Here is a 22,541-nt window from a genome sequence, read left to right as displayed (position 1 = left end):
AATCACATAAACCTACTTCAATAATTGCTGTTGATTTTCCTAAAATGTGTTTTTTTTTAAACTCACCATTATAGTGATTAGCGTTCCCTTTGGTTGGGCACTTTGAACTTGGTTTACGTTACTATAATTTACTTTCTGTTAATACAGTAATGCATTATGAAGACGGAGTTATTTGGTTTCAAAAGACGAAAAGTCATAAATAGGTTGCTTTTAAAACGTGACCTGTCTTATAATTAAAGCATTAGTGTATTTTTAGTGTGTGTTTATTACTGAGTTTTACCAAATTGCTTTTTTCATAAATACCCTGAGATGGTTTAATTTGGGTTTATATAATCCTTAAATAGTGTGTGGTAATATGCTGAAGTCACACACAGACTTAAACTTTCAGCACGTTAATCACAACAATGGTAACAATTAAATTTCATTTATTTTCATTACTTGTAACAATAACCATTTTATTTGCTCTTTTTGTTGTGCTACTACTGACACAAGACAGCAAATAAAATTGTCAAATAAAATCAACAACTGTAAAACAAAACAACTGTATAATTTATTCATACCGCAATGCACTCTGGGAGTGAGTGAGTAGCTATACTAAGTCATGGGTAAACCTAAATGAAAGGATCAAGTACCCCCTACAGTTCTTTTTTAGTTACTAGAACTCTCGTGTAAGTAAACTATACTAACTAAGCATCTGTCAGTACAACATACTATTCCTATTTCACTTTACTTAGTTTTTTCAAGGCAATCGGTTTGCATGCTTTTTTTAAGTAAGCCCAACTAATTAGATTTTACAGTGTAAATGTAATATCAAATAAGACACTACAGTTAAAATTATAATCAATTACTTTACATGTGCTTTTATAATGTTAGTCAACACATCAAAATAAGTGTACTTTAAAGCATGACAAAAGATTATTAAAATATAATGATATAAAATATACTTTAAAACTTTTTATTTGACATATTGACATATTACAAAGTGTACTTAAGTGTGTTAAGAAACATGAAAGTGTACTCTCTTTAAGTACACTTAAGTGGCTTTTTATATGACATTATCTGCAAGAACAGCTTTTTAAAAAATATATATTTTTATGACTTGACGTACACTAAGTACACATTCAACACAGTTAAGTGCACTCCTTTTTCACACGAGTGGGAAGTTAAGTGCTCTTAAAAATATATAAATGTCATTGCATTAGAAAATAAAATGGCTAACCAGGTGGCATTTATTTTACAGACAAATAGCACAAGCCATTAAAAAATCCATTAAAAATCACTGTGTCCCAGATAGTAAAAGGTCATTGAAATATGGCTTAAATGGCCTTTGGTGATGTCACTAGATTTTTATGAAATTCATACATTAAGTGTCCACGTAGTTCGTTGGGGCACTGCATATTGTAATTATTTTTAATTTAAATTGTATTATATAAAGTTGTTTGGCTTATAAAGGTAAATCACCATTGTACTCCTCTGGGATGTCATCTTCAGACAGCAGCTGGGCAGAGCGGGGCTGCTCATGTCGAATGTATGGATGTGTGAGTGTTCCATAAAGCACCAGGGACCATTCAACCAGTTTCACTAATGTAAACAACAAAGGAAAAACATTTTACTGTACATTCTATGGCAGTTGTACTTGACATTATATCATGGATGTTACCACAATATACTTTAAAGTATCTTGAAGTTGGAGTACCCATTAAATGGTGTTACATGGATATGGTAATCATGTATATCATTATATTAGTTTTTTTTTTTTTTTAAGGTGGTGGGCACCTTGTAGTCGGCTGTTTCTCCGTGGAGATGGTGTGTCTCTGATGTCCAGGATCCAGTCTCCTGCTGGTCTTTCACCCCAGCAGTGAGTCGTCATGAATTCCCACTTAAGGAAGCCCTCGTTGGAGTGGTCATTCGGTCTGAGAGGAAATAGTCCCAGAATAATTGAAAGATAATCCTAAATAATTAGTGGGAAAATTGTGTATTTGGAGAAGTTGCTGATATTTATATGGCCAAGTAAAATTAAATTCTGATAGCTTGTAATGTAAATCAATAAGATCTTTACAACAGTATAACAGAAATGTACATACTGTAAATATCATTTGTCACTCTATATATCCCAATATTACAGTATGTCTCAGTAGATGACATTTAAATGCTTAGTTTTATGTTCACAGCACCATAGTTTTTGTTATGTTTAAATCTTATGATTGAGAGATGTACAAATAAACATTCCTCAAAAGCCTGATTTATCATATTTGATACTCATATTTTAACATGATTTTTCAAAAAATTATATATGGATAATAAACCTTCAGTCCAGTAAGTGTTCATCTTGAAATATTACTAACAATATAAAATGTATTACATTTACTTTATAAAACGCTAAACGCAAAAAGACACGTTTACCGTTACCTGAAGGTGGACATTTTTTAAATTACACTAAAAGGCCTTTTACTTGCTAAACAAATACTAATTTGGAGGCCTCATAAATGTCATCAAACATGACATAGTAGGCTTTGAAGGGTGAATCATGTACTGTATTTCAGTAAATACAGTTATTATTTAAATTCCAGTCCATCTGAGCTGGCTCAGCATATTTGTACCTGTTTGTGAGAAGCTGAGATCTGGTTCCAGAGGGTGATGTCAGTGTGACTGACAGGTCTCCACGGTGAGGATGTGTGATTGTGACACGTACAACCACATGCTCCAGATAGACCACCCGCTGCAGACGCTGAGAAGAGCAGCCTGAGGACTTAAACACTGACCTCAACACCCTCTCTGGACTGATGATCCTGAGATACACACAAGAGGAAAAAGTACCATGGCATTACTATGATATTCTTTTAAGTATCTTGGAAGACGATGTAAATACCATGGTATTAAAATATGGTAATAATGAGCAAGATTATGAGCAAACAGTTACCTGGCAGTCTGGACTACGTTTTCCTCACACACGTGTTGAGGAGGCACCTGCTTCCAGATCTCTGCTTCCTTCACCATGGCTTCAGCATCCATCAAGCCAAACCCATAAAGGTGACTAACTACACAACAGCCAATGATGACACAGTTCATTACACACTGCCAATGAAAGCATGCTTTATCTTCCATGCAATTGCATGCTCAGTGATTAATGACTGCATCTCATCTCACACACTATGTTTTTAAAGTATGTACCACATACTAAAAGTATGCTGTTCAGCCCCCTCTGGCAGATGCTGTAACTACACCATCCAGTTCCAAAACTATTTTTCTCAATCGAAGGCCATTCAAAATGGCTGTGTATAAAATACATGCCTTTCCAAGCAACCTACTGTGGCTAAAAACCTTGAATAAATCTGAATAAAGCTTTTTTATTTTAATGATTTTTGAAGATTTTTTCTCGAAGGACATGGGGTGCTGGATTTTTTTTGTTGTTGCTGTGATTAGTTTTTAAGCCAAATTAAATACATGATGTTTAATAAACAGGCTCACTTTACCATCATATCCAGCTGCATTGCTCTGCCAGTCTGAAGCACTCAGGTGACCACGACGTGAAGTTTTCACCACAATGTGCTGAACGTCCCTCCAGGTCAAAGCTGGACTGAGGACGAAGAACAAAGAAATGAGTTTATTCATCAAATGCTCAACAGGGATGACAGTAAATATTTTATCCTACAGCGTAATTGGCTCAATAAACCTGTATGTGAAACAGATCCCATGAGCAATGATGGCAGAATTCAGCTCTGACCGAATCTGAACCAATGGAAAGAGTTAAAGTTCTGCAATGAGGTGATCCAAGATATGTGTTTTACTCTTGCCAGTTGGCAGACGTTTAGGCTTAAGATTGCCGCATTTGATTTGACCACAAAGCACTTGCCAGATCTAACAGATAGAGGACTCCATCTAACAGGCGGAGCATAAACCATGACTGCTTACTTTGCCTCCAACGTGAGAGCGATGATTCCTGCAGCCATAGGGGCTGATGCTGAAGTGCCAGAGTGCTCATCAGTGCAACGCTGCCTCAAATCTGTTGTCACCTGAAAACCCACATATGCATGGAACCAATGAGGAAAAACTAACAATTTTTGACAAAGTATCAAACAAATACACAATGATTGACTCACAACGCCTAAGCTGTGACTGTCTCCACTGCTGTAAGTGGTGGCCAAAGTAGAGGAGCACTCCTCCAGGTACCACGGCTTTCGGCCACTCTGAGTGGTGCTGCCCACTGAGATGGTGTAAATGCTGTTGGTGTAACCATCACATGAGCAGTGGTCTTGACTCTGCCCACCATTTCCTGATGCCCACACAAAGATGGAGCCACGGCCCTTTCTGCCCTGAGACGCAAAGAGGAATATATATATATATATATATATATATATTACGATAAAATATAAAAACTATTAACACTCTGGTGTCAAGCAAAAATACTATTTAAGCCATTTTTTTTTAGCCATGATTCATCCATGTACACACAACTCATTACCAACTGCAATTACCAAAACAATGTTCCTCTGCAAATAACCTCTGAATATAAACTCGAGGGCCAAATGCTACATAGTTTAGCTTTAAGTGCAATAGTAAAAAATATGTTGTTACTTTCCACAGTTGGTGTAGAGAGTCTACTATTGGTCTTTGGGTCTTGTAGGGTCTGGTCTTGATTCAAACTGCCCTATACTGTTCAAACACACACTAACTTCGCGAATGCCCTTTTCCAGAGCGAGCCGGGCAAGAGGGCCGGGGCCATCTACTGTTCTGCCATCATCATCTGGACCCCAACTGGAGCTGTAGATGTCAATATACTGCTGTTTCAGACTCAGGGATTGGGCTTCCACCATATCAGTCATATCGCCATCCAGCATTCGCACACCTACATGTGCAGGGAGGAGAGATTGGGAAACACAGCTTCATAAATATCAATAACAGGCTGTTTCGAATACCATATTACATACTACCAGTACTAAATGATTATTGTTGCATAAATCATATAGGCAGTATATAGTCTACCAAACATAGCCATAGAGACATATGTATACAAACATAAACAAACACTTCTGATAACTCACCACCAATTTTTGCATTGTAGGCAATTCCGACAATGCAGAGGGAATTGTTCGCAGAGGCAGCCACCACACCAGCACATCTTGTCCCATGTCTTATATGTGAAATCACAAAGAAATGGAAAACCTAATTTTTGTCTAGAGCACTTAATTTTTTTAAATGTATTTAAATTCAAAATATGTGGAGACTAAGTGAAAGGGAAGTAAGACTGAGTCACAGTGGAAATGAACTAACTTATTTTCATTGGTTGCATCATAACGTGGTGTTGGATCGGGATCGTTGCTGTTGACATCATAGCTGGCTCGTGCATCCTTATAAAGATAGAATGACACATTAAAGGGACAGTTTGCCCAAAAATGAAAAATTCTGTCATCATTTATTCACCCTCCACTTGTTCCAATCCTAGATGAGCTTCTTTCTTCTGCTGAACACAAAATTTATAACAAAAAGTTATTTTGAAGACTGTTGGTAACTAAACAGTTGACGGTTGTTATTGACTTCCATAGTATTTTTTTTTTCCATACAGTGAGTGAGTGAGTGTTTGTGTGTGTGTGTGTGTGTGTGTGTGTTCATATGCAGAAATTCATACAGGTGTGGAACAACTTGAGGGTGAGTACATGATGACAGAATTTTCAATTTTGGGTGAACTATCCCTTTAATAACATCTGTTATATTAACAACATATAAACAGTCCTTCCTATTTTGAATATCTTACTCTCAGTTTTAAATAATCAAAATTATTGACAGGCCAATATACTGCCAATTATTCAGCCAGTATTTGAGATTATTGACATCGATGAGTTTTATTTATTTATTACAAACATACAGTATATCAGATTGTATACTCTTCACTCTTCTCTCACTTGAGTAATCCTAAAGTCTGAAGTGTAAACCTTAAATGATGTATGCAACCCAATTTATTTCCATTATTACATATTTATGAGATTTCTACATGCAGATATCAAATTTTTCATTTCTTGAGATTTGTTATTTCTTCTCAGATAATCTCAAAGCACTTACATAGTTCTGTTTTAGATCTAGATGCTGTCTTTCTATACCATCATCCAGAATGGAAACGACAACCCCTTTCCCAGTGTAGCCCCTACGCCAGGCGGCCTGAATGTTCATGTCGGTCAAGCAGTTGTGATCACAGTGCTATGGAACAGAAGGCAAACATAACAGGTTTTAGCATGCTTTTATTCATCTCAGATTATCACTTAATTCAAATAATTGCATCAAATGTAACGCAATATATATACTTTAACTATATTTAAAGGGGTCATATGATGCGATTTAAATTTTTTCTTTCTCTTTGGAGTGTTACAAGCTCTTGGTGCATAAAGAAGATCTATAAAGTTGCAAAGACTAAAGTCTCAAATCCAAAGAGATATTCTTTATAAAAGTTAAGACTCGTCCACGTCCTCCTAAAACGCTTAGTTTAAAAACGCCCCCACATGTCTACCTCACTATGTGGGAAGATTTGCATAACACCGCCCAAATGTTCACACAAACCTGGTAGAGTAGACTACAATGGCGGCTGTTCTGACTCACTGACTGTAAGTACGTTTTCATATTTCAAGGATTTGCCACTGACGATTCAAAAGCGAGTTTTGAGCAGTGTAGAGTAGCGCTTGTTGTTTGTCGTTTCTCCAATCACAAATGCAGGCATGGTTTTATGTTTCCGCAGCGCGATACGCAACGCAACGCGTAAAAAGACAGTAGAAGTCATTATAATCCGAAATTATGTCCCCACTGGATTCAACAAATGCCTCGTTTATAATGGGTTTGGATGTTTTTGTCTAGTCGCTCCAGCCTGACAGAGCATCACAGTATGGTGAGGGGCGTAACATTTCCGTCACACCGATGAGCTTTGTAAAAATTGACGCGTTTCAGAAAGGCGGGGCATAGAGGAGAAACAATAATGTACATTATGTGGAAAATAATGTGTTTTTTGAACCTTAAACCACATAAACACATTGCATTACACCAAATACACAAAATAATTTCTTTTTAGCAACGTCATATGACCCCTTTAACTATATTGTTTCCATAAAGGTACTCTTTTTAAAAGTATGCAAGGGATATTTCAATATGATATAACACTTCTGAACATATTACTTTGGTTTAGTGTTGTTCAGTTTATTAATGTCTTTTAACTGAATATAACATTTCTGATTGTAATGTGTTGCATACTAACAATATACCACATGTTGTCCCATTCAGGGTCATTGAAGCTGGCGGCATGGGTTTGGTCCATTGTGTCGGTTCTTTTTACTCTCTTCTGAACCATCTGTTGCTGGATCCACTTCACCTTTAGCATTAGAACATATTTATGATGTGCTGCTGAATACATATCATGCTTCGCAAACCACAGTGAATTAAATGAAATATTAATTAAGAGCAATTATCATTGTCTCATTTAGTTTTGGCCAAGTTTAAGGATGCATCCATGTGGTTTGGTGTACCGCTCTCTTAATCTGTTTTGGTAAGTGTGTGTGGTGTTTATAGGGTGGTGTAGTCTAACTTATTAACTATTCAGTGGTGTCTCAGTGACTGAAGGTATTTGATCCTTGTACCTTGGTCTCCGTGGCGATGAGACTGTGGTTTCCTCTGCTTTTAATTGTGGACCGTTTGATAATTCTGCTGTGCTGGAACTGGTAATGGTCTACTAGCCCGCCTATCTGCAGTGACACAAGAGGAAGAAGATTGTGTTTTATATATACAGCCGCTGCTCAAGTGTGACTGACAGAGATATAAATTATGTATTCATCCCTGACGTATGCCTTTGAAACAACAAAAGGGTTATCCAACACGGCTGATAGACTTACCATCAGCGGCAACCTGAGCTACCACTGTACGATTCAGCTGAGCTTAAACTTTGGCTGCTGATTACTCTTTGACACCCTGTGCCTTGACATTATGATGTTGGCCGAAGCCATACCAGATTTAACCGGAACTAAACAGCCCCACTGTGGACGGCAGTTACACATTTCATTTGACTCAGTAGAGGAAGTCAGCATCTACATGTTACCAAAGACAACATGTGCGCAATTAGACAAAGCAAAATAAACAGACTTATCACACAGAGCAGGAAACCCAAATAGTGACCATGGGCCAAAGAAATCCCATGATGCATTGCACAACAAACCACTTTGGATTCAAACTGGCCTAAAAGTAACACTACACACTCTAAAAAATGCTGGGTTAAATATAACCCAGCGCTGGGACAAACCCAGCTATTTGGATGTTTTGACCCAGCTATTGGGTTGTTTTGACCCAGCGGTTGGGTTGTTCAAAACAACCCAACCGCTGGGTCAAAACAACCCAATAGCTGGGTTTGTCCCTTTTTAACCCAGCGCTGGGTTATATTTAACCCATCATTTTTTTAGAGTGCAGGAATATTCCAAGCTCTACTCACAGCATCTTTTGAAACAATTTTTTTTTAATGTTTTTGAAAGAAGTCTCTTATGCTTATCAAGGCACTCCCTTTTGATGGAAAAACTGAATTTTCAGCAGCCATTACTCCAGTCTTGTCCTTGCTAAATAAAAGTATTAAAAAAAAAAAACAGTACCAAACCCAAACGTTTGAACTGTAGTATATGTGTTGACAGTTTTACATTTTACACAGTTTTACTGTACAGTAGCCTGACTTATAGACTCGTTTCCATTTCAAATGCATTCCTATACACAACTTTGTTCCTGTTTTTTTCTCTAATTTTAAACTCAAATATTAAATTAAGTGAAAATTACATTTAAAAATCTTGAGTGTCATTTAAAAATGAGTGTCCTGTCTCATTAAATTATATATCTTAAATTTACAATTGCTATATTTATTTGCACAGTAAATTCCTTACTTATTTTCTCTCCTAGGAGACAAAAGAAAGTGTGCCAGTTGGTTAACTGAAGTAGGGTATAAGATGCCAACGAGTTTAGGAGCTCGTCTTGCATGGTTAAACACATTTATTATACAAGAGCCAGTGACCCAGAGACATGGGCTCGGTAAGAATGAAAGACTAATTTGAAAGAAAACTAATTCTAGGAACAAGGACTAGAGTTTGTGTTTGCACAGAATGTGTTCATAAGAATATGAGTTTGTCTATGAAGTTTTATCATGGCAATAATTGGACCTGGTGAAACATCATCTTCTACTTTCAATAACAGTAATTCAAGCATGACGAATACAATTCCATATGGATTTGCTTTTCAAAGTACCATGGTATTACCAACTGTGACCATCACTGTATCATGATGAAAAGTTACCAATTACAATTCTGGGATCATGCAGAAAACGCATACTATCTATTTTGATAAATCACATTATAATTTTTTTTTATAAGCCTTTGAGATACATAAGCATTTCAATACTGGAAACACGCATTTTAAATAATTAATACAAAGTTTTATATTGTAAAAAGGGATACTGTTAAGCTTTTTTTTTTTAGATGTTACCAGATGAAACATATTTAACTGACAAAGCATTATTGCAGTGTACTTACCTGGCCCATGTTCACAAATCCGTATTTTTCTGCAATAAGATCAGCAGCATCAGAACCTCCAGTTATTTTAACCGCCCAGCGGTTTGTGAAGATTTTTGTCTGGACACATTGGAGTCCAATCCAAAGTAAAAATGCATATGGAAAAAATGCTGTAGGGGACATCTTCAGACGGCTTCATGCAGAAATATTGGTCTGATGACACTCCTCATTGAAAATTTCTCATTAAAAAGCGACTTGACATTGTCTACAATAGCCTGGACTGTCAAATGATTGTAAAAAAAGTTCCTAAAGGACCTCGTTTGACTGTGTGAGTGCTACTTCATTGTGATGGCTCCACTGCATCTGTTGCCTGTGGCACATCTTCTCCAATTACAGTCATATCAGTTTCTACAGGTGCACTGTGTGCTCGGACAGCAAACAGGAAACACTGGGAACACTGGATAATAGGCCTAACGTCCATTCATGACATTATTATATTAAACAGCATTGGATCAATGTGCTTTTTAATATTATTTGCTTGCAGTATATTTAGCCAAATACTTATTTGTATTTATTTTTTCCTATTTGTTATTTATTTTCTCTTTTTTTATGATATTTGGTTTTACATATATTTAATTATTGATGCCTTCTATGTAAACATTGTGTATAAATATAATTACCTTCAAGTAATCTAAAACTGTGTTTCTGAATTGATTGGTTTTATTCACGTTAACTCAAGAAATGAATCAATATCAAGAATAAACCTCAATGCATTGGGTTACACCAAAATATGTGGTCAGATCAGGAAGAAATAGCTCCTTATGGCAACAACTGTATGTTTTCAGTGACAGTATACATTCAAATGTCAAAAATTTTGAGAATCATACAGCTTGCTTGCACAAATATAGAATTCATTAATGATGTTACTTTAAAGTATCCTGAGACACTTAAACACCACATGCCTTTGAGTGTACTGGTCAAAGAAAAAATATTACACAATGAGTTGCACAACGAGTTTTAATGAAACACTCCTAAAGAGCCACACCCTGAGGAGATTAGGCGTTTACACGGGTCATGAATACACCCATTTAATGAACAGATGTGTTTAGCGTGATCCAGTTGAATGAAGATATTTATTGTTGTCTACGGAGTCCCACAGAGTGCCAGCATGATCTTCTCATAATCCCCTTTTGTTTCTTTCTGTAAAAACAAAGAAGTCACTTTTCATTGAGGTTTTAAATACGAGTGATTTACGAACGCGAAATTAAATACAAAAGCTTTTCAGATCACCCATTATGAGTTACACATACTCACCAGAAGGTCTTCCTGAAGGCTTTTGCCATACATCCTCTTGTACTCTTGCATGATTTTCAGCAGGTCAATTTCTGAACGACTCACAATGATTCTAGTCAGCGTGTCAGTGTCGGTTCCCAGTCCCTATAAAGCAAGACCATATTACAGTTTATTTGATTTGATGATGTGACTGAATTCTGTTGGCAGCTATTTTTGTTGGTTTGTCCATTTGTTAATAACAGGATAAGTTAGCACTTGTACCAAAGAAAATGTTCAACTTCTCAATCTTTGTTATGCAGTTATAATGGTATTAGTTGAGATGCCAAATCTGACCAGTTATTTGTGAAAATGCAAATTTGCTTAATATAGTGATAAATAGATTTGAACAAAGTCTTCTTCATCAAGATGTTGACACCCTGATTGCTATCCTTTAGGCCAGGAAAAAAAGAGAGTCATTTTAAAGTCTCCAGAAATTGGGTTCTAGCCTCTTTGATCATTGGAGCAGATAAAAAAACAACACAGAAATTCTCTGAAAAAAATCGATCAAATGGAATACATTTCATGAATTTCTCTGCAACTTTACCTTCATAGCCAGTTTGAGCCTTTCTGCAAAGTAGGCATGTTTGTTCCAAGCACCCTTCACTAAAACATGAAAAAGACAGTAAGAACATTGTTAATGCAAACACAAACAAACAAACAAATTAATTAATTAATTCCTTTAATTATAATAATTCTTCTTCTTCTTATTATTATTATTATTAATTATAATTATAAATTAATTTGAACAATGTTCAATATTTTTTTAACATAAATTTAGTTAATCTTGGATATTTGTACCTAACCTAAGTTTTCGTGTGTGAGAATGAAACCACCCTCAACGAAACCACCCTCAACACGCACAGCTGGAAAAACAGGCCTGTCTTTTGAACAAGTTTTAATAGAGCTGCCTTCATTCATATGGCCACTGAAGCATTTAAAACGACTATTTCTCTTTCACACACCCACACAGACTTAAATGAAGTCTTATATATTTACCCAGGGTCATCAGGCAGTCTTCAAAGTTTCCACTCAGCTCACCCTCAAGATCTTTGGCCAAACCGTCTTTGCTGAATTGGCCATAATATTGTAAAACTGTAGATTTTAAACAACACTGTTAGTGCCTCAAAGAACGAAAAAAAAAAATACATGAGCTGAACTACACCAAAATGGCATATCATAGAAATCAACTATCTCTGAAGAGGAATCAGAGTTCTCCACTTACTTTTGCACAACTGAGCTTCACTCCTGTTTGTGAGGATGTCAATCAGAACAGAGCAAACAGTGCCAATCCGATTCTCTCCTGCTTCAAAAAGAGCCTGAAACAACAACATAGCAAAGTCAGAGACAGTCAGTATCTACATTAGGTAACACTTTAGAATAATGGTCCATTGTTAACAAGTATGCAGGAAGTAATAGGTAGTGCTACATGAACACTGAACCTTATACTATTATCTAATATGGAAGCAAGATTAACTAAGCAGTAAGTAATAGCAAATTTAGGACAAAGGTAGTTTTTTTGATAAATTAGGTATTTGATAATTACTAAATAAAAATATCCTCATTGAAAACTACTTGTAAACTATGACCAATTAATAAAGAATAAACGATTAATTATTAATCACAACAGTAACATGTCTAAAAAAGTGAACAATGTTCTTTTTAAAATTCTTAACATGGTCATAAAATGTCTTTTTCAGAATCTTGCACCTCAAATGGGTTCTTCGTGGAAACTAATTTATGAATATTATATCAGTGGTTTTTAGGCATGTTATTATTGTGATTAGTAATTAATTGGCTATTATTTATTAATTGGTCATAGTTAGCAAGTAGTTCTTAATGAAGATATATTATTTAGTAATTATCGAAACCTAATAAGGAACAACCTTTGTCCTAAATTTGCTATTACTTACTGCTTAGTTAATCTGGCTTCCATATTAGTTAATAGTATTAAGTTCTGTGTTAAAGGGACCTTACGCTATGCCTACATCATCCGCCAGAATGAACACGCGTACGACAGTTAGCGGAAGCTAGAGACTATGGTCTATAAAGTTTTAAATATGGATTTTTTTTGGGATATGGATATCAAAAACGCATTGATTCGCTTCTGGAGGCCTTTATTCACCCCCCAGAGCCGTGCGAGACACTTTTTTTTATTATGGATGGATGCGTTTTATTGGACTTCTTTTGGACTATTGACAAGAAACACTCACTCACTGCCATTATAAAGCTGGGAAGAGCCAGGATATTTTTTTATATAACTCCGATTGGATTTCGTCTGAAAGAAGAAAGTCATATACACCTAGGATGGCTTGAGGGTGAGTAAATTATGGGGTAATTTTCATTTTTGGGTGAACTATCCCTTTAATATAGTACTACCTATTGCTTTCTGCATGGTTACTTGTTAACAACGGATCATTATTCTAAAGTGTTACCCGTTGTTTGTTTCCATTTATAATGCTTTATATATATATATATATATATATATATATATATATAATAAGAATATTGCATATATTGCAATAAGAAGAGTTACAAGTTGTACCTTCATGGCTCTTTTCATTTCAAAAGCATCATACTCTGGAGGAGTCATCAGCAAGGCCAGGACCACTTCCTCAAACTCTGACTTCAGAGCTTTTTTCAAGTCAGCTGCCAGATCCTGAGGATTAATGAATTAATATTAAATTAATAAAAAGCTATTGACTTGGACCTACAGATACTGTAAATGACTTGGCTCACTCATCTACAGTATGTTGCTTCATATGTCACGTTCAAGGGTTGATTAAAAAAAAAAACTTTAGATAGCATTAAAACCTTGGACTGTGAATGAACCCACCATTGTCATTTAGACAAGACATTTTAGACAACCATTTCAATGACCAAGAAAGCCTAAACCGAAATTGGCAGATGGCACAATATATTACTTTCACTCATTCATCTGTATTGTCCCATACTGTCATACAGTCCATAAAAAAGGATTGCTAAAGTGAAAAATGTTCAATTGTTAATCTTTCATTATTTTTAGTGCATCTAAAAAAAATTAGACTACATACGAAGCCTCAGTGTTTTAGCGATTAACGAATATTTAGCGATTAACAAATGTTATTTAAGGTGGAATGGAAAGCTTCAACAAGTAACAGATGAATAAGTAACTGGATTCAAACGAACACTGAATACTTAAAAAAGATGTTAAAGGATGTGGATATGCTTACTTTTCCTGCACTCTGCTGATAAGCTGCTTTGATCTGTTGTCTTTGTGCATTGCTCCTCTTTGCTATCACCTCCACAACAGTGGCTTCATCCACACCTTCATGAGAAGAAAACAGGGCACCTGAGCAGCTGTTTTCACATGAGCAGCTGTTTACAGAGTAATACTGCTGGATCTTGGTATTAATGGACAATTGCACATGAGTGCACTTGATTCCTTGTAATTAATCACTGGTAAATTAGGTCAATACAGCTGGAAGCATTATAATACAAGTCCCAACAGAGCTATATATTGGGTAAAAGTATATAAGCACTCTTCCTGCTATGACATAATGGGTGAGGTGTGTCTTCCAAACATGCAACAACACAAACAATTCATTTGCAAAACTTCTTGAGTTTCAACAGAGCATATTAAACGTGTTTAACTTTGCATTTTACCTTTGGTCTCAATGGCTTTCTTTAATTTTGCAGCATCATTCTGGGCATTAAAATTAGGATCAGCCTTGACTGTTCCAAAATATCCAGTCTCAAAAGGAGCAGGTTTAAAACCCTGAGATGAAATATATAGCAACATATAAGTACATATAAGTAATGGCAGGTTTCTTTTGAGGTGTGCTTGAGTTAGTCATTACATATAGGAGACCCACCTAATGTTAATCTTTTTGAATGACCATAATGAAGGTAATGTATTTACTTACCTTGTCATCATTTTGTTGCTCAAATAATTTCTTAAAAAAAGCCATCTTGCGAGCTTTGAAGACACTATAAAGAACTAAGCACATGAAGAAGTCATTGCAAACATTGTCTGGATTAATATACTGTAGATTGACATATCAATTCCATTAACATCATCAATCACTTCATTATGAATATAGCATCATGAATACTTGTTGGCAATGTTAATTAGGGTAAGCTACAGACTTGCAGTTAAATGCATTTACAAACATAACTCACCTGTTCCTCTGTGAAGTTCGTAAGAGCTGATCTGAAGTGGGTAATTTCAGGAACAGAACCTGTCTTTTTATTCCTTACACACACCCATCGAAAAAAAAATTGGGCTGGGTCAAGATAGACCAGGTTGTTCTGGTTGTACCTGTCTGTAAAGCTTGTGATAATCTATCATTTAATGTGTTTGCTGTGCTCACCCCAAGTTGTAGTCTAAACCTAACACAAAACAAACCTTACATTGAAACTTACATATGCAATGATATTGTTCACTAGATAATGCATAAGATGCAGATGCTTTAAACTGAAGTTTATTGGTTGTGGAATTTGTCTCTTTGATTATGAGAATAGAAACACAGATAAGGTCACAGTTCTCACATACTGCTAAACGATATGCTCATCGCAATGTAAAATATTGCCAGGATTACATAGTGATTTGTTACAACAACAATAATAATATACAGTTGTAATAAACTGTAATAAGCACTTGAATTTCTACTATGAAAATAGTAGTTGAAGTTGTAGCTAGGAATATTATACTGACAATAACACTTACAGTGTGCACAATGACTGACTTTTTTCCAAATTTAAATGAAACAGTTTTCATAAACCAACTATGTGGGATTAAGTTGTGCTGACATGGGTAGGTAATATAACCATGTAATGAATTTGCAGATGTTTTTCACATAATTCAGACATGTAAGAGATGATTATTGAGTGCCACAGAGAGCCAGCAGAATCTTCTCATAATCTCCACTTGTTTCCTTCTGTAAAACCATAAAAAGGATTTATGTAGGGGCAAACCTGATTGAATTCATTGGGAAGTGACTGGATCGTGAAAAGTGACAATTTCATTCCATAGTGGATGTGAAGTAAATGGTCTCATTTTTTATTTCATGTTAGCTTCAAGCTAGTTAGTTAGAGCTTTTCAAATTATGGAGACTCACCAGAATAGCCTCCTGAAGGGTTTTGCCATACATCCTCTTATATTCTTGAATGATTTTCAGCAGGTCAATTTCTGAACGACTCACAATGATTCTAGTCAGTGTATCAGTGTTGGTTCCTAACCCCTAGAAGTCCACATTACAGTTAAATTCATGTGAAATTTTGTAATAAATGAAGGCTGAAAATATCAAAAACACAACTACATGGGCATACTGAAATACATTCCATTAATTCCTTTGCAACTTTACCTTCATAGCCAGGTGGAGGTTTTCTGCAAAGAAGGCAGGTTTGTTCCAAGCAGACTTCACTAAACATGAAAAATAAGAATGTTTTGAGGTTTGTATGTTGGTGAAAAGCTGTTGCGTGCACACAAACAGAAGATGTGACTTCATACTGCTTGTTTTAGTTATTATTGTATCTTTGTACCTATCTTTGTGTGATAAGGGTTTGTGTGATAATGCTGACAGTACCCACTCTCGACATGCAGAGCTGGAAAAACAAGCTTCCTAAAAGCTTTGCTTTGAATAGTCTTTCGATTGCTGAAGCATTTGACATGTCTAGAATCTCTCGTACACACCCACATACATACACACAGGTTAAAATGAAGGCGTGTTTCTTTACCCAGGGTCATCAGACAGTCTTCAAGGTTTCCATGAAGCTCACTCTCCAGTGCTTTGGCCAAACCCTCCTTGCTGTATTTGCCATAATACTGGAAAACTGCAAAAACATTTTAAATAACATTATTAGTGCCTAAAAACAAAGTCAACTCTCTCTGAAAAATAATCATATATGTAACATTTGTATCCTGTCATAGATGTTCCACTTACTTTTACACAACTGAGCTTCACTCCTGGATGTGAGGACATTAATTAGGACAGAGCAAACAGTACCAACCCGATTCTCTCCTGCCTCAAACAGAACCTGTACAAAGCAGAGACAGTGAGTGAGTCCACCGAACAAGAAGACCAACAAGATGTCAGTAAAACAGCTTATGAACAATATGTCACATAATGTCACATTTACCACAAGAAAGACTTTCATTGTACATAAACTTGATAGTCAGCTAGAAACATAACTATAGAGAAGAGAATTTTGATAAATATGTACAAATATTTCATTCATTATATTTTACTTAACATTTAGTCTTCATTTGTAATGTATGTTTGAATAAATCTGTCATGAGAATGTACAGGGAAACTTGATATAAAAACGCAGACTTAGGAAATGTTTACACAATAAAATCATGGCACGGTGGCTTCACTTGTTACAATGTCTTGAGCAATTCAGTTCATTATTATTAGTAATTGTAGCCATTGCAGTGTGAATAGCGTCTCCTATGCCTACGCTGGGTGTAATTACTCCTGGTCATAGATTTAGTTGGTGCAACAGGTGTAAATATTTAACAGAAAGCTGGACGTAGCTAAGCTGGATGTAGCTAAGCCCAGCATAGAGCTTACATCCAACTTTTTTTTTTACATCTAACTGGGGCAACCGGCCCCGGATATTCCCGTCCATCTTCTCTGAACTGGGCATTACAACAACTGGACCTTGCTGTCTTGAGTCTCACCTCAAAAGTTAAATCCATCAAGATTTTAATTAGCTAAGTAGTGGGGTGCCTCAGGGTTCAGTGCTTGGTCCCCTCTTCTTCTCAATATGCACAACCTCACTGGGCCAAATATAAAGCCACACAGCTTCTCCTATCACTGCTACATGTAGTCCCGGCCTGAAGACCGGGAAGGCTATCTAACCTTCCACTTAGACATCTGTGCCTTCAGCTTAACCTTGCAAAGAGAGAACTCTTCGTCATCTCAACAAGTCTATAAGTTAACCACAACATCAATGTACAGCCGGATTCAACAATGGTAACGGCAGTTAAGTCAGCTAAGAACTATGTATGAAGCACTTGTTAAACCTGATAATCCTCACTATCCACATCACATCCACATCTCAACAACCACCCAGTCACTCCTCTTCACTTCCATTAACTCTGCTTAAGGCTTAATAAAGGTTAAACTAGCTTCAATAACAATAAAAACAATTCTAGTTTACTATAGAAATCCAGAAGTGTAGCACTACTAAAACGGTTGTCTCCATGTGTTATCCAAAGGTGCTTCAGATAAAAGTGTCTGTTAAAATAATATATGTAAATACACCAATAATCACCCTTTTTAAAGTGGTTCCACATATACCATAATATATACATTAATTTACTCAATAGGTGTAAAAAACAAAGAGTTCACAGCCCTAAACCAACCAGTTCCAAAATGAATCACAACAAAACATTTGATTAGAAGCAAAAAATATCATAAAATCTAAAAGACAGAGGTACAAAAATTGTGTACACATGCATGCAAAGCACAGCTGACGTAAAACAAGAAATGCAAGTACCAATAACTTGCAATTTTATGTTTCAATCACAGATGGCAGTAGTGCACTTTTAAACAGCTATATTTTGTCTAAATGTAAGTTACTCAATATTAACTTTCATGTATAAATGTTGTATAAAAGCAATATCACACTCATAACTGTACTGTTGTACTTTTTGAGGTTGTTTAATTCAAATAGCACTGACTTACAGCTTCTACAGAAACATAAACTATAGTCCATGGAGAAAATGAACGCGATATTCCAGATACCAATCCAAATTCATAACAGGTTACTGAAAACAATCACCACTAAAGTTATTAAATGAGCTGATTCGTCTGGGTCTAAATCATAGACGAATCAGCTCATTTAATCACATTAGTTAATGCGAGTTGTTACAGTGTTGGAGTAGAATCTGTCACAGTACCTTTGCATCACTCTTTGCAAGCCCATCGTCAATATTATAATCTTCACTCCTGGTAGCCTGATGTTATGAGATATATATTCAGTACACATAACAGATTTAGTTTTCTTATGGTGTAACATAAATAGACTAAAGTTAAACAGTGTAATTTCTGTACCTTGCAAAGTGCAAGCAGGGTAGTCTCGAGATCTCCACTAACTTCACCTTTAATTTGTTCCTCCAGTTGCTTTCCATAGACTTTACGACAAAAAGAAGTTAGCAGCCAGCTACACACACATTTGCATTCAGGAAGTACATGTATGTATTTGGATCTGTGTTGTTACCTTCTTTAAAAGTAATTTTCATCGCTGTGATCTCCTTGTTTGATCTGGTCCCTAGAATTTCACTTAAGACAGCCTCTTTTGTCCCAAGATCCTGATTAACAATTACATTTTAGTACTGATATCTTTAAATAAAACATTGGATGGTTGTGAAAACTGTCACTAACAATGATAAAGAATATCTCTTTGGTTTTGAGACTTTAGTCTTTGCAACTTCAGGGATCTTATCTATGCACAATCAGCTTGTAACACTCCAAAGAGAAAGGAAAACTTGAAATCGCATCATATGACCCCTTTAATGTATTAGAATAAAACTGAATATGTGACCTTATGACTTAAGAGTGCCATCTGCTGGTAAAATCTTGTAAATGTAAGCAACATCTGCTCATGACCTTTGAAACTATTGGCAAAATCATAGTTCAATCGTACTGTAGTTAATGAACTATAACAATCATAGTTTTTAAAATCCTTGGACCATGTTTAATGCATGTACCTGTACATGATGTCACTGATGTGCTCGAATTCCTAATTTTGCTTGCAGTTCTATTTTGTGTCTATTTGTCATCTTTAAAACTATCTTGAAAATCTGAGTCAAAGCTTATATTTCAATTAAAAATAACTGAGAATTATGAATGGACAAATTCTGAACATCCTCCATCCCTCCAATCTCACATTTACATGCAGACCACCTTTACACATTTAAACAGGCCAAAGACAAACATTGTTGGATGTGAATATGCTTACTTTTCCTGTGCTCTGCTGATAAGCTTCTTTGATCTGTTGTCTTTGTGCATTGCTCTTCTTTGCTATCAACTCCACAATAGTGGCTTCATCCACACCTTCATGAGAGGAAAACAGATGAAAGTGAGCAGCTTTTTATGATCAAACTACAGCGTAATTCTGGTGGGTTAAAATGAGCAATTACATAGTGCACATATCTCATGGTGCATAATAAGTACAACGATAAGCCATATGTTGCAACATAACTGTGTGTTGGGGGATATGTAATTAATATAGTGCTGATTCATGACACATGGGACAAAACATTTTGCCTGTCATTTGTTTTTAAAATAGCAACGTTTAAATTATTCGGATATGGTCACTAGAATGTTATTAAAACAAATGTGCAATTTGACTCGAATGTTAGATTTTTCATTAATAATATATGTAATATTTTTTTTGACAGTGCACTTTTTTATCTGACTGTGTTGATACGCTAAGTAAAACATATTAAGTGAGTGAGTGAGGTGAGTGAAATGACGTGTGGCCAAGTATGGTGACCCATACTCGGAATATGTGCTCTGCATTTAACCCATCCAAGTGCACACACACAGTAGTGAACACACACCCGGAGCAGTGGGCAGCCATATTGCTGCGGCGCCCGGGAAGCAGTTGGGGGTTCGGTGTCTTGCTCAAGGGTCTCAACTCAGTCATGGTATTGAGGGCAGAAGAGAGTGCTGGTTATTCACTCCCCCCACCAACAATTCCTGCCGGACCTGAGACCCGAACCCGCAACCTTCTGGTTACAAGTCCGACTCTCTAACCATGATCTCTCATCTAATGAGAGAAATGCATATTTTGTGAAAATTAGTGCTGTCGAATCGATTAATCGCAATTAATATATCTGTATATACACAATAATGTATATACACATACAGTATATATTTTGAAAATATTTACATGTATATATGTATATTCATATAATTTATATTATATATAAATATATTTAATATATAAACAAAGTATTTTTCTTAAATATACACATGCATGTGTGTGTATTTATATACATAATAAATATACACAGTACACACACATATTATGTAAACACAAACTTTTATTTTGGATGAGATTAATTGATTTGACAGCACTAGTGAATATACAAAATCATTCCTTAATTTCAAAAACATTTATTTTGGTCATGTCACTGGCCGTTTTGTTCTAGTACTCATGAATTAGTGTCTCTGCTTCTGTGAGACTGCTTTGAGTGTATTCTATGAAAGTATTGCAAGGGTGTGTCCTCCACACCTTTACTGAGAAACATGACAACACTTGTAAAAACACATAAATTGTCATATCTAGCTGAAAATGAACATTGTTTTTCATCCTTTATTGAAACACATTCAAAAAAAGCATCCCTATAATAGTTCTAACATTGGTATCAGGATCATGAGAGCATTTTATGTGTTTAATGTTGCATTTATCTTGATGGCTACACTGGTGAGAAAAGTCCATAGAAAACTGAAAAAGTATTTGTCAAGTTTACAGAAATTTGGTTCAACCCTAAAGCACAAAAAAATGCAATGCGTAATTCAAAATATGAGTAAAACACCTGTATTTACACTAAAGTATTTACCTTTGGTCTCAATGGCTTTCTTCAGTTTTGCAGCATCATTTTGGGCATTAAAATTTGGATCAGCCTTGACTGTTCCAAAGTATGCAGTCTCCGCAGGACCACCTTTAAAACCCTGTGAGGGAACATATTGCAACAGCCACTGAATATCAGACCATGGACTAATTATTAATATAAGTAATGATGTTGAGGTGTACTTTAATATGTCATATGTCATAAGTCATTGGGCATGTATTCATTCTATACCGTGCTGCTGTCATCATCACAAATTTTCTGGAGAAACTTCTTAAAGAATGCCATCTTTTAAACCTTTGAAAAAGCTATAGCAAACAAACAAACAAATAAATAATTGTGAGATTGCGCTTATGAAAAGTCATTAGCAATATATCTTTGGAAGTCATTGATTCGATGTTGAATGTTTTCGAAGAGCAGTGTTAAAATATGTTACTGATGACAACAGTAAATTCGCTGTGATATCTCACCTGTTTCCCTGGGAAGTCTGTGAGAGCTGCTCTGAATTGGGTAATTTCAGGAACATAACCGGGCCTTTTATTCTTTACACACATGTGCAAAAAACTAGGCTGGGCGGAGGGATTAAAACCAGGTTGTTCTGGTTGAACCCGTCTTCAGTCATTTAATGTGTTTGCTGCATTCACCTCAAACTGCAGGATTATTGGTTTGTGTAAGATAAACTGGCATAGAATATGAAGCCTAAACAAAAAAGATATACATGGAATGACATCGTTCACTAGATTTAGCACAAGACCATGCACATGCTTCTATTTTCACGGTGTTACTACTGTGAGAGAGCACGGAGCGAGGAAACCAGGAGTACATCAACGCAGGAGACTTTATTTGCCATCAAAGGAACCAGGAAAACACACGTAGTACATGGAGACATTCACAGATATCAACGGGTGCACATTCAGTGTACGACATTCACAATACCAGACAAAGGAACTCAACACAGGGACCACTATTTAAACACAGGACTTGATGAGGGGAAGACGAGAAACACCTGGAGCTGATGAAACAATAAACATAGGAAACACCTGGGACTAATAATAAACAATCAGGGAGCAGGAACAGGAAGACCAAATAGGGGCATGGAAACACATGGGGAGCGAAACACACACAAAACATGG

At 35.9% G+C, this 22,541-nt stretch overlaps 3 protein-coding genes across 3 annotated transcripts in view; all 3 read right to left on the bottom strand.

Annotated features, from left to right (window-relative positions):
- LOC107730328 (proprotein convertase subtilisin/kexin type 5-like) overlaps window positions 1–9,695 on the bottom strand; it is a 62,721-nt gene extending 53,026 nt beyond the window's left edge. The window contains exons 1-14 of the mRNA XM_016541129.1: window positions 9,534–9,695; window positions 7,614–7,718; window positions 7,235–7,348; window positions 6,058–6,192; window positions 5,272–5,348; window positions 5,043–5,131; window positions 4,674–4,846; window positions 4,101–4,313; window positions 3,913–4,013; window positions 3,474–3,577; window positions 2,921–3,038; window positions 2,601–2,789; window positions 1,777–1,913; window positions 1,462–1,581 (exon numbers count right to left, since the gene is read on the bottom strand). Coding sequence (XP_016396615.1) covers window positions 1,462–1,581; window positions 1,777–1,913; window positions 2,601–2,789; window positions 2,921–3,038; window positions 3,474–3,577; window positions 3,913–4,013; window positions 4,101–4,313; window positions 4,674–4,846; window positions 5,043–5,131; window positions 5,272–5,348; window positions 6,058–6,192; window positions 7,235–7,348; window positions 7,614–7,718; window positions 9,534–9,695 — 1,837 coding nt within the window. The remainder of the gene's footprint in view (window positions 1–1,461; window positions 1,582–1,776; window positions 1,914–2,600; window positions 2,790–2,920; window positions 3,039–3,473; window positions 3,578–3,912; window positions 4,014–4,100; window positions 4,314–4,673; window positions 4,847–5,042; window positions 5,132–5,271; window positions 5,349–6,057; window positions 6,193–7,234; window positions 7,349–7,613; window positions 7,719–9,533) is intronic.
- A 725-nt stretch (window positions 9,696–10,420) lies between these two features.
- On the bottom strand, window positions 10,421–15,069 carry LOC107730299 (annexin A1-like). Its single transcript, XM_016541089.1, has 10 exons — window positions 15,003–15,069; window positions 14,747–14,820; window positions 14,487–14,598; window positions 14,054–14,148; window positions 13,387–13,500; window positions 12,067–12,160; window positions 11,841–11,936; window positions 11,389–11,447; window positions 10,827–10,949; window positions 10,421–10,712 (listed from the first exon to the last, which is right to left on the bottom strand). The coding sequence occupies exons 2-10, from the start codon at window positions 14,789–14,791 to the stop codon at window positions 10,656–10,658; spliced, it is 795 nt and encodes a 264-aa protein (XP_016396575.1). The 5' UTR covers window positions 14,792–14,820; window positions 15,003–15,069; the 3' UTR covers window positions 10,421–10,655.
- A 66-nt stretch (window positions 15,070–15,135) lies between these two features.
- LOC107730298 (annexin A1-like) lies at window positions 15,136–22,333 on the bottom strand. Its single transcript, XM_016541088.1, has 11 exons — window positions 21,879–22,333; window positions 21,400–21,511; window positions 19,791–19,885; window positions 19,050–19,140; window positions 18,884–18,963; window positions 18,730–18,786; window positions 16,766–16,859; window positions 16,560–16,655; window positions 16,187–16,245; window positions 15,941–16,063; window positions 15,136–15,760 (listed from the first exon to the last, which is right to left on the bottom strand). Exons 1-11 carry the CDS (start codon window positions 21,960–21,962, stop codon window positions 15,704–15,706), a joined length of 948 nt encoding a protein of 315 aa, XP_016396574.1. The 5' UTR covers window positions 21,963–22,333; the 3' UTR covers window positions 15,136–15,703.
- Between the last annotated feature and the right edge of the window lie 208 nt (window positions 22,334–22,541).

This window comes from Sinocyclocheilus rhinocerous, unplaced genomic scaffold (genome assembly GCF_001515625.1).
Source record: "Sinocyclocheilus rhinocerous isolate Xijiao unplaced genomic scaffold, SAMN03320098_v1.1 scaffold127, whole genome shotgun sequence".
Taxonomy (NCBI): Eukaryota; Metazoa; Chordata; class Actinopteri; order Cypriniformes; family Cyprinidae; genus Sinocyclocheilus; species Sinocyclocheilus rhinocerous.
The sequence above is the reverse complement of the archived record's forward strand: the minus strand, read 5'-3'. Positions and strand labels throughout refer to the sequence as shown.